This window comes from Argentina anserina, chromosome 4, assembly GCF_933775445.1.
Source record: "Argentina anserina chromosome 4, drPotAnse1.1, whole genome shotgun sequence".
Lineage (NCBI taxonomy): Eukaryota > Viridiplantae > Streptophyta > Magnoliopsida > Rosales > Rosaceae > Argentina > Argentina anserina.
Window position 1 is genome coordinate 23,110,443 of NC_065875.1, and position 12,551 is coordinate 23,122,993.

The 12,551-nt window shown below is 36.1% G+C and overlaps 1 protein-coding gene across 1 annotated transcript; it reads right to left on the bottom strand.

The window, feature by feature from the left end:
* Window positions 1-87: 87 nt before the first annotated feature.
* Window positions 88-5,737, bottom strand: LOC126790296 (uncharacterized). Its single transcript, XM_050516485.1, has 14 exons — window positions 5,499-5,737; window positions 4,734-4,824; window positions 4,509-4,593; window positions 4,354-4,423; window positions 3,940-4,009; window positions 3,271-3,340; window positions 2,936-2,981; window positions 2,594-2,843; window positions 2,303-2,508; window positions 2,103-2,177; window positions 1,436-1,496; window positions 1,224-1,304; window positions 718-797; window positions 88-607 (listed from the first exon to the last, which is right to left on the bottom strand). Exons 1-14 carry the CDS (start codon window positions 5,633-5,635, stop codon window positions 529-531), a joined length of 1,401 nt encoding a protein of 466 aa, XP_050372442.1. The 5' UTR covers window positions 5,636-5,737; the 3' UTR covers window positions 88-528.
* Between the last annotated feature and the right edge of the window lie 6,814 nt (window positions 5,738-12,551).

Genomic DNA, 12,551 nt, shown 5'->3' on the forward strand with positions numbered 1-12,551 from the left:
ATAGATCAATAAGCTAGTGCAATAATAAGCAATCTGCTATGGTAATATATCCAGCTAATTGATCTTTGACAGGCATCTTAGTGGCATTCCTTCACTATGATCACCATTCACCAAACTTTTGGAAACGTACATCTTGTAGTGAAGAAGTTATATACAGTGAAAGCAAGAATATGTGATGTCTCCTTGACAATGGGTCCAAATGAAAAGACATTAAATAAAAAATAAACATAACTTTTGAAATTACAAAGAGTCCAATCCACAGTTCCCGACTTGACAATGCTAGACTGGTGGATGACTATACCGACGACAATAACAGTGACACTGAGCAAGAAAACTTCAAATGCAGGACAGCTGATGTTGACCGTAAGGCTATACATTTAACAGTTGTTCAGTATGAAACTACAACACTCTAGCATGAACAAAAGGAAGCAGACTTGCCAGACTCCGATTGCTGGATTTAACCAAAATTCACAACCAACAACTTGGGAGTTCTGGAGCTGCTGCACTTCCTGCTTTACTTGTTTGAAATTATACATGATATATTGGAAGTCGCTGTTCAATACAGACCCGACAAATGGGGCACTTTTTACACTTCTCACAGCAAGAGCTGAAATGCAGTCAGAATTAAGATTAGCAACGATTAGAACAATTCTCCGTAAGTCCTTGAGCATACAGCCATGGTAAAAAAAATGAAGACGGAAGGTTAGATGGTGTTACCTGCAAAGAACATGATGCCTGCATGGGAGGAGTACTATATTAATCTGTTCTTCAAAGCATACTCTGCATAGAATCTTTTCCTGTTGGATCCATTGAACCATTCAAATAATTGTTATGCAAGATGGGTAATATCGGAAATTCAAAATATTAATATACATTATCTGGTTATCAGAACAAACAACTAAATAGGCTATTTCAAAGATTCATCAACTTCACCGGCTGATTTTAGTTGAATGGCATTTCCCTCCTAACGTCAGCATAATGATTCTTGAAAAACAAATTAATAGGTAGAGAAAAGATGCTACAAGATAATTGAAGATGTAAACAAAGAAGAATAGCTCTTGACAGGAAAAGTGGCTAAAATGGATTTATGCTCAGGACAAAAGAAAACTCATGCAACTAATTTAATTACTGTCGGCATACGAAGGGCTTATATTAGTTGAAATCAGTTGTCAAGGAAACTTTAGAAACCATTATTGAAAAAAACAGAAGTCAATTGAAGTTACATTCTGAAGTCTTTCGTACTCCTGCTGGCTAAATTTCGTGATTTCTGTTTGCTCACTAAGTGCAGCTTGCAGTTTCCAAATCTGACAAAGGAAGAAAAAAAATTAAAAAATTAAAAATGCCATTACACTATCAAATATCAACACTGCTGTAATGAAGAGAAACGGTTCAATTTAGAGGCAAAAATATTCTTAAGAAATTATTTAGTGTTCACCTCCTCAACAAGGTCAGACCTAGGCATCTTCTTCACCACATCAGGTGAAAAAGTGTTATACCTGAACAAAAGATGAAAGTAATGATGACAATGATGTAAATGTTATTACTTTGCAAGATACTTCTATATCCACACAAGGCAGCAGCTAGTACTAGAAAAGTAAGAAAACAGTGCATCTACGAATAATCAATCACACATTAGAAAAGTGATAAAACCAATACATATAGCAAAAATAAACAGAAAAGGACTAAAAATTCTGACGCTCTGCCCATTGGCAGATCACTGCCTCACAAAGTAAACTTCCACATTCTTCAAACACATATAAGATGGAATCATCCATAGCTGGATATATGTTTGAGTGCATACGCGCATTAAGAGATCCACATGCAAGAAGTCAAACAGTTCAACAAATTAGAGACAAACATTTTTTATATCCTGCAATCAAGTGCGCCATACTGCCATGCATTGTATGAATTACTCATCAAGCATTGGAATTTTCCCAGCCTAGAATGAAGTCCGGTGCAGTGTCTAAAAGGTAATTTCCATAGTTCTTCAATCAACATAATTCATTGATGAGGACTAGTCTTAAAAAGACACGAGGACATATAAGAAGATTGCCTAAACTTTGCAGAAATAAATGAAAGTATGGAGTAAAGGAAGCACGGACCCTGAAGCTCCAGCAGAGAAAAGTCTAGCTTGTTCCTCTCTACTTCCTTCATCTATTGACCACCAACCCAGAAGCCTATCAAAAGGATGCATCATACAAATAAGAATGGCTACACAGTAACATCTAGTTCATTTGGAGTTTGCAACATAAATCTCTAAAGATATAGTTGAATATTGAATACCCCTAAAGTAACGAGTTACCTAGAACCATGGCGCAGGAAGCCAAAATAATCACGGACTTTTGATGTTATGACCAAGTATCTTTCAGATACAACTCCACTACGTACTAAAAGTACAATTTTCTCTATCAATCTATATGCAGCATATAAAACACCAGCTCCTTGGAGTAAAAGAAGAGGAGCAAAAAGAAGTGGAATTGAGATTTGAGTGGCACCAGAGAGTGTTCCCTGAAAGATAGGTCTTCTTTAGAAGATGACATGTTGAGAAAATTACAAAGTGTTAAAACAATAGTGCTTTGCAAACACCTATTACCTCTAACCGCATAAACAATAGAATCTGGAACGTAATTAAAGGAATTTTCATAATATGTCCACCAATATCTTGCAGGCTACATATTCCACTTTCTTCTTGGTCTTCTTCTGAAGAAACTACAAAGCCTCTATTCCAATCAAGATATCTTATGGTTACTGAAGACGAACATGCTTCCCCAGAGTGAGCATGTCTGTGAATTGCTGGATTATACCACTTCGTGCAAACAAGAAAGGCAAACATCTGTGCAATGCTGTTAAAGGATAAACAAACTTCAACAGGTTAAGAAGGACAATAGCAAAGATTGATATGATCAACTATTTGTAAGCATAAAATGAACTGTACCCAAAGTTTATAAACAAGTCCCACCAGCCAAGAGCAGATATATCACCTGCATGTCAGATGAAGTTACTAAAGCCCGAGAATAGCTGATCTAATGAATATTATTTGTTAACTACAGGCTGCAAAGCATGAAGAAAGTATATGCATACTTGCAATTTGATCATCATTCACATAAGCTTACTATGGTCCCTTTTTCGAAAACTTTTGTGGACTGTATAACTTGTAAGCATCATAAGTAAACTACATTACTAGAAAACACTTCTGAGAGATGAAAGAATGTCATTACAATACAATAACAGATGTCATCAAATATAAGTGAGCAGAAAACCAAAACTTACCATTTATCTTTAGAAGAGTGAATGTGGTGGCGGCAATAAGGAAGACCATAGATATAGAAATCCAGAAGTGCTGGAAGTAAAAGTTTGGTAATTCAGCATGGACAGTAAAAAGGAGTGTAACTTCCAATCCATACAATTCGAGTAGATATAGTCAAATAATATCAAGAGAAGGAACATATTTCCAGAACAGTTTCCATTTTCGCAACTAACTGGTAAAAATAAATATATAAATAACAGAGCTATATATTTTTTTTAAAGATCTGAAGGTCTTAGGGTTTAGAGTACCAAACTGGGTTGGATATATTCCAAACAGAGCTATATTCCAGTTTCCAAATTCGAGTAGATATGTTAAGATATGAAGGTCTTGACTGCCATTACTTTTTTTTCGTTTTCAAAACAGAGCTACAATTTTGTTTTTTTTTTCTTACAGAAAATAACAGATTCATGTCTTGACCACGCCTAATAATTTTATATTTAATTTAACAATATTGTTAGGCCTTTAGATTCAGTCCATAATCTATATAAACAAAATACTTACTGAATTCTCTTATCATAAAAACCAAGGTGAGCAGAATAGATAGATGCGCTAAACTACAAATCATAGTAGTCACTAGCACCCACTTAAGCCAATTGTTAATTCAATTCTACAATAGATAGTGTCAAACTTACAGGAAGTGTTTCCCATATCACATCGTCACTCATGGTGTCATCATCACTAGGCATTAGAGCTTTACACATCCTATACAACAGAAACAATAATTATAAATCCAATACATAAGTCAAGCATTAATAAGAGCAATGGTAACTACATTGCCCTCAAACTTTTCAGCTTAATTGGAGGTTAAGAATTACTAATAGAGAAAGTAATGGATAAACGTCTTGCCAAATCTTTTATAGGAAGATGAAGCTTCTAGCTAGTTCATTATTCTCAATAGTGCAATTAACTACAATTTAGAAGTCTCCGAGAAGTTTAATGAAAATGTGAAAGTAGGTTAATTTACAATTACAGAACAGCATAAATAAATGGTTACCCAAAAACAATAAGAAATGGAAAATGCCTAATTGATGGAAGTACCATAATACCTGACATTGTCAAATAAAATTGCTAGTTCAAAAGCCAACAATGGCACAAAGACAATCTTCAAGCTTAGAACTGCAGACATATAAAGTTGCGATAAGTGATAGTGCAAGATAATCATTTATCAACTTATCAAAAAGTTAGAAGATTGCCTGCATACCGTATCTGTTCTCTAGATATATACAAAGCAGTAATTCAAACGCTACGAGCAACGGGGTCGCCATGACAGCATGAAGTGGTGCCCACTGTCAATGGAAGGTAAATCTTTACTTTTCTGTCTATTGGTTAAAAAACAAGTAAAGACACTGAATTGCCTACCGCAGCAGTAAAAACAGGTTTTCACATAACAAATATGACAAACCCCAGAGAAGTTGGAATTTCATACGTGGCGGTCATTAGGGGGCACAGGAGCTGGTAATGAGAATCTGCCTCTTGCTACAACTGCATGGAAAAGCCAGAGAGGGGAAAATATGATCCTGCATTATTCAGACAGCAAACAATCAGAGATGTATGCAACTCTTAACACGCTCTCACGCAGCAACAAGAAGTTACAATGCGGCTTTCTTGCACGAGATGACCTTACATATTTCTCCTACAATCCCCACTCCTCACATGTAAACCTAAGTTACTTGTCTATACAACTAATTTCCTACATCTTGATAAGTTCCTGAGGAAATAATCTGTTTGCAACTCCGGTTCTACGAAGTTCCAATCGTAAAAAAATCATCCGAACTCCTTTAAAAGGAAAAAAAACACAGCAAGCAACACAATATCTACTTGAAAACATCGAAAATCGGAGCCAGAGCTCATTTAAGCAGTCTATGCTCAATCAAGCTAGCACTGGAAAATGCACTTCCTAGTTCTTATCTAGTAAAAACTACCAGATAAACAACAATACACCATATATCACTAACCGCACACCACAAAATTTTACTAATTCCAGCTGTAATTCTCGGCAAACAAATCCAGAAATTACAAAATTACAGAGGAGTTTAAACGCATGAAGGTAAATAGACTTGACCAATTCACATATAAAAAAATCCGTAACAATGTAATTAACAAAGAGAAAAGCCTATATTATTACAGTCTCGCCGGAAATTGAAAAAAAACAGAACCAAGAAAAAGAGAAGAGGTGAATGAAATTACGGACCACCAGTGGTAGCGGGCGGCGTGGTGGAGGCGGAGGACGAGGAGAAGGGTGAATGTGAAAAGCAAGGCATGCGCCAAAAGAGCTTGCAGAGACTTGGCCACGGAGCGCCACGTCATCACTCTCCGCTGCACCAGCATTTATCCGGTGACCGGGAATCGAGTCCACAGTGAAGAAGGAGCGTAGAAGACGAACAGGGTGTCGGAGGTTTTGAAGAGGAGGAGGAGGAGGAAGAAGAAGAAGAAGAAGAAGAGAGGGATTGATTGATTTATTTAATTTTTTAATCTGGGACTTCATTTTCACGCTATCAGCCAAGTCACCTGCTTCTTTTGCTATACGCAATCGAGTGTAGTTTGTTGACATAAATACCCTCGGGTTTGGAATAATGATCGAGGGGGAGCTGGGTTATATTTGTCCACGTAACAATTTTGTAACAAACCCTCTTTGATTGTTGCTCCTTTTTAATCCAATTCCATTTCTAGGGATTGAGAAATGAGAAGGTTAGCAAGGAGAAAGTTTTTATGATAATTTTGATGATCTAATATTTGTACAATTTAGGCAACAATTCATGATCACTTTGAATTTGGAAATTTGAGTGCGTGACACACCTCCTCAGTTCTCTCCAAGGAGGCTAGAGAAATATTACAGTATTTATATAAAAACATTACATTTTGAATTTTGAATTTGGAATTTATATTAAAGTTTTGAACGACCAATATCTTGCCATCGATCGAGAAAATATTTGATCATTGCACTATTTGTAAACCTGTATTGACAATCTTTTCATCTCCATCTCACAAATTTCTATTTTCATATATATCATTGTCAGTGAACAGTGATCTGCTTCATTAGCTGCTTAATCGCAACATACGATCGCGACTCTATATTATCGACTGTTTGATTTTTCCCCTGTAAGATTATTAAGATTGTAAGGATAAGCTGTTAAGCTACCTATATCCAAATCCAAGGAAAAAAAAAAGGAAAAGCTATCTATATCCCCAAAGTATAAATGCATTTTCATTACCAAAAAAAAAACGTATAAATGCATTTTCGAAAAGGACATCGATCCAAGGAGTATATTATTGATGCTGGTTTGGTGTTTGTGCCCTCAGCCCATTGTTTTCTCTAACATCACCATCATCATTTCCTGCAAGGTGCAACTGTCTTAAATTTTATTCAAGAGGAAGAGAACAAAAGGGATGAGGTCTTACACACTCTTACATGGTCGAGCTCTAATACAAACTCCATGACTCCATGTCACCTCGTAACACTTGGTGACTAGCTACATAGAGATGGGATATGCAGTAAAACGATACGTACTGGTTGGGTGATATCAATCCTTTAAGATGAAGGAACCTTCGTCGGTGATATATATACGGGCAGAGAGAGACAGATTCGGAGACAGAGAGAGAGCAGAGGCCACCAATCATTGTCATTAGCTTTCTATTTGTACAAATGACACTGATCTTATATTGTTATCCATTGCTTCCTACATGGAGCCCAACTTTAGGGACTTCTGCAGCCCAACCCAGTGACCCAACAAGCTTCAAGAACACTGTTGGAGCCCAGATTAGACGAATCCAGTGGGGGATAAGTGATGAGGAAGGCAAAAGACCTTATCAAAGTACGTAAATGTAAAATTTGATGGAAAAAGATACCTAAAAACTCGGAAGTCATGATAGAAGATCGAGTTTTAATAGCCAACAACAAAACACAAAATTGTATAGTCTTCTGCAGTCTGCACTATATCACAAAACCTTCCGCCTCTGTTTGAGATATAATTAAGTTGGCAATCAATCACAGACAGACAGACATACAAATAAAAAAGTGGTTTAATTTAGGACGACTAAATTCAATACATATTTGAGACGGGTCAAGAAATCCTAAACCGTGATGAACTGATGATATAACGAAAAAAAAAAATTCCGATCCTCTGAGACTCAGAGAGTATTTGATACGTGCACCAATGCACACCTGCACCACTATATATGGACGATTGTGATATGTGTTGAATTTGTTGGTTCACGTACTTGCATCCACCTTCGAGTACATAGAGGATTTTTCGACATCCTAACCAGTGTTCTAAATATCGGGATATATCGGTGATATTTAGAAATCGATAGGATAAATGTCATATCGTCTCAATATATCGGTCAACATGCGATATATCGGGTCAAACTCGGTTTGACCCGATATTTCGGTGGACTTTTTTTGTTTGACTTTTTTTTCGGTTGACTTTTTTTTTATGTGACTTTTGTTTTTGATGATTTGTTTTCGTTGACCTTTTTGTGTTGACTTTTTTTTCTTGTTACTTTTTTTTTCAGTGATTTTTTTTAATGAAATGATGTCGTTTTGAGGAATTTCAACGTAAATAGGCAGAAGGTGATTTATGAAGATGATTTTATCTCATAAGATGAGGATGAAGATAATAAAGAATATGAGTTTGACTTTGATTCTGATGATGAGAGAGTTTATAATGCATGAATGCATAATCAATATCTCAATCTATCTTTTGTGCACATATTTTTGTTTAATTAGTACTTAGTAGTTAATATTATTTGGTATATTTTGAAGTATATATTTATAAATATATTAAATTTAAATTAAAAATTAACAAAAACGATAAATCCGATATATCTCGATATATCCCCGTTATATCATTATTTTACAAAACCGATACGATGCCGATAACCGCTATTTAAACCATTGATCCTAACAAAAGGAATAAAGGCATGGGGGCCTTTGTTAGTTCTTACTACTAAAAAAAGGGAAATTGCAGGGGTTAAAACAATTCATCTCGATCTCTAGTACTTCTAGCTACTCCAAAACATTATGATCATGATCCAGTATTTTTGTTGCATTTTTATTTACCATTGAAGGTGAGCTTTAATCATACGTAACTGTAATCTATGCTAAGCTAGTTACACAATGAGTCGACAAACGATGAGAGTATGTACTATTAAATAATGGGAACATGATTGTCACACCCCGAGACCATTTCCGGGACCGGAATGCAACAGTATTCGCCGTAGCTCCGAATTAATAAGAAAACAACACGTCAAATACGATGTGTAGACTACCTATCAATCAAAACTATAAGGCTATGAATAGAAATAAAAATAAACTGACAGTACGGTATGAGGAGCAAACGAAATATAAATGCAAACAAACAAACGTGGAAGGTAGCGATGTAAGACTCAAACATTAAACAAAGAACATGTCTGAGTCTCAATTGTCAACTCGGTCCAACAAGAAGGTAAATAAACAGGTCGGAAGACGAGGAATACTAGAGTACGCTAATTGCGTCAATTGGATCCAACTCGGAGATCGGAAAGCTGGACATTGTGAAATAAGATCCTTAGGACTGGACAACAACCAACGAGCCTCGAACGCTATCAAACTACTAGCCTCCAGACCAACGCCACTAGATACCTTCGGGTGAACTATGCGTCTAGTACTATCCATTCACGAGTCATGGTACCGAAAATCAGGACAACATTACCATTTACGATAAAGTATACGGTGCCGGATATCAGGACAACAGAATCACCGTTAATACAGTATGGTGCCGAACATCACGACAACGGGATCACCAATACTAAATTAGACACGGTGCCGGATATCAGGACGACGGAATCACCGATAATACAGTATGGTGCCAGACATCAGGACAACGAAATCACTGATACTAAATAAGACACCGTGCTGGATATCAGGACGACAGAATCACCAATAATACAGTATGGTGCCGGACATCAGGACAACGGGATCACCAATAATAAATAAGATGCGGTGCCGGATATCAGGACGACGAAATCACCGATAATGAAAAGATTGAAATTATTTTTCTGTCATTTAAATCTCTCATGCTTAAGTGTTCATCGATTTCTGATCCGGACGAAAATCGAGTTTGACGTTTAACTGAAAAACTAAAAGTACGCTTTAGCAGAATATACTAAAGTCCCTTAATCTAATTTTAAATCGGAAATCTTAAAGTTAAAAAGGTTTAAATGAGAAAATAAATTAATTACTGTTTAAGTAAAATAATAACTTTTCGACTTTTACTGCCAGGAGTAAGATTGTAATTATTGAAAGTCAACATGTCTGCATAGCCCTCTCTTTAATCAACATTGCTCCAATCTCAGTGTTTTATCCCACACTGAGATTGAGGGAGGCTGTTAGAAGAAGAGAATGATGATGTGTTGACGTGTTCAAAAGAAGTAATATCGATTCCAACTGTCATTAGATATTTTTATAGAAATAGATATTTTCATGTCATGCTTTCTGTGTGTTTTCTCACGTTTTTCAGTATTGTAATAGTTAGTTGGGTATATCGGTCCTAACTATAAATTGCTCATGTTGTATTAAACTTTGGACTGGTTGATCATAATTCTTAATTCTGAAAAGCTTCAGAGCTCTGCTCTGCTTTGATTTCTTTATCTTCAACATCAAGCCATTGCAGGTTAGTTATGAGCACTATGTTATCATGGTACTAGAGCCATGGTGCTTGATTCTGTGACTCTGTGTGGTTAGATCGCTTCATGTTTATGCTTCCGCATCTTAATCTTTGTTGAGAATGATGTTCGAACACCCTATATTGTTCTCCTTATGCTATTTTCTCATAGATTTAACTAAGATGTGCTTGTGAGGTTGAAATTTGGACTCGATTATATTATGTGAGTCTTTGTGAGCTTGTTTGTGTTCATCGGAGTAGTGGATTTTTTTTTAGATATGTGATTCTAGTGTGATAAAGTGTCATCGAAGCTTTGGATTTACTCATAGATGATGATTATCATGTTGATTTGTGAGGTTTATGCCTAGAAGATGAAATTTGTTCAGTTTGGTCAGTTTGATAATAGAAGATAACAAAGCAGCGGTTGATTGTGAACAAGGAGATAATAGATCATAAGAGATGATAATGGATACTAACTTGCAGTGATAATAGATTAAAATGAGCTTGGAGATAATCAAGTCTTGTATGACTGATGTGGTTGATGATTTATGAGAATTTGTCATAATAAAGAGCAATTAAGTGTTGGAAAGCTGTGAATTTTGTTCATTTATTGCAGAATGGGGATCACACAGAATGAGATCAACTCAGAGTAATTTTGTAAAATGGAGTTATCAGTTTGAATATATTCTTGGAGGAAATGATTTGTTTGGACTTTTTGATGGAAGCAATGTGTGTCCTCCAAAGTTTGCTATCACAGTGGATGGAGAGGTCATAAATGAGGTTAATGCAGCTTATCTTGCATGGAAAAAGACTGATAGAGCTTTAATTGGTCTGTTAATGGCAACTTTGGATGATGACATTATGGATGTTATTGTCGGAAGTGAGTGTGCTAAGGATGCTTGGACTGCTTTGCTTGAGAAATTCTCTATTATGTCAAGAGCAAGCATTATGCAGCTCAAAACTGACATTCAAACTATCAAGAAAGGAGTTGATAGTGTTGACATGTATTTGCTGCGAATTAAACATTCAAGAGATCAGTTACAGTCTGTTGGTATAGCAATTGATGATGAAGATATTATTGTGGTGGCACTAAATGGTCTACCTGATGAGTTTTCAACAATTAAGAGATATAATGAATAGGTTTGAACCTAATGGTGAGATGGCTGCTATGGCTGCAAGAGGATATTTCAGGTCTAATGGTGAGTCTAGTAACTCAGATGGCAAATGGAGGTCTGGCTATAACAACAGTGACAAAGGAAAAGGATTTTGGATTAGAAATGATTCTAAACAAGGAAGCTAGGGAGATTCCAAGACCATTCAAGGTGAAAGTTCAGATGGTTCTGGAAATTATAGACCTCAAAATGGTTCAAAATGTCAGATTTGTGGGAGAAAATGACACAGTGCTAATACCAATTACAAGAATGTTGAGTGTCAAATCTGTCACAAGAAGGGTTATATTGCAAGCAAGTGTTATCAAAACCCTGCTAATACTTCCAATGTTGGTGGAGAGTATAGAAACAATGTTGGTGCTCCTCCTAAGTATCAGATATGCAGCAAGAAAGGACACACTGCTGTTAATTGCTATTACAAAACAGATGTTCCTACTAATCATCCTTCTAACAATGTCATTGTGTGTCAGATTTGTGGATTGAAAGGTCATGCCGCAATGGATTGCAATCAGAGAAGCAATTATGCTTATCAAGGTTCTAGTGCTCCTGCTTCTCTCACTGCTTTGAGTGCAACACAAACTGGTAATTATGGTGCAAGTTCTTCTGGATCTACCTCAGCTTTACATGATATATGGATTGGAGATAGTAGTGCTACTTATCACATGACTTTTGACCTGAGAAATCTGACCATTGCTAAGCCATATGACTCTCAGAATATCATTACTATTGGTAATGGAGCAGGTTTGCAAATTAAACATGTTGGAGCATCATCTATTACACTATCAGATCATACGTTTCAGCTAAAGAATGTTTTACATGTTCCTAAGCTAGTAGTGAATCTTCTTTCATTCAATAAGCTTTGTAAGGATAACAAATGCTATATTACTATGGATGATACTGATATAATTGTGCAGGACAAGGCTTCAAGGGCTCTGCTATAACAAGGAAAGAATAATGAGGAAGGTCTTTTCTTGTTCAAAACTCCAACATGTACTCCCTCCATTACAGCTTTTGTAGGAACAGTGAAGTCAACTCTTTGGCATCACAGACTTGGTCATCCAACTGATGATGTTGTGTCTAAAATGTTGTCTTTGTCTAGTGTTAAGTCTAGCTCAAACAATGACAAGGGTCATGTTTGTATTCCTTGTCTTACTGGCAAAATGCATAGATTGCCATTTTCTGAGTCTGTATCCAAATCCTCTATTCCCTTTCAGAAAATTCATTCTGATGTATGGGGACAAGCTTCTTGTTTGTCTATAGAAAAATACAAGTACTATATCACCTTTATTGATGATTGTACTAGATTTATGTGGTTATATCCACTTATCAATAAATCTTATGCTTTTCCAACATTTGTTAGATTTTATCAGTTTGTTGCCACTCAGTTTCATGGTGTTATTCAATCTATACAAACTGATGGGGGTGGTGAATACA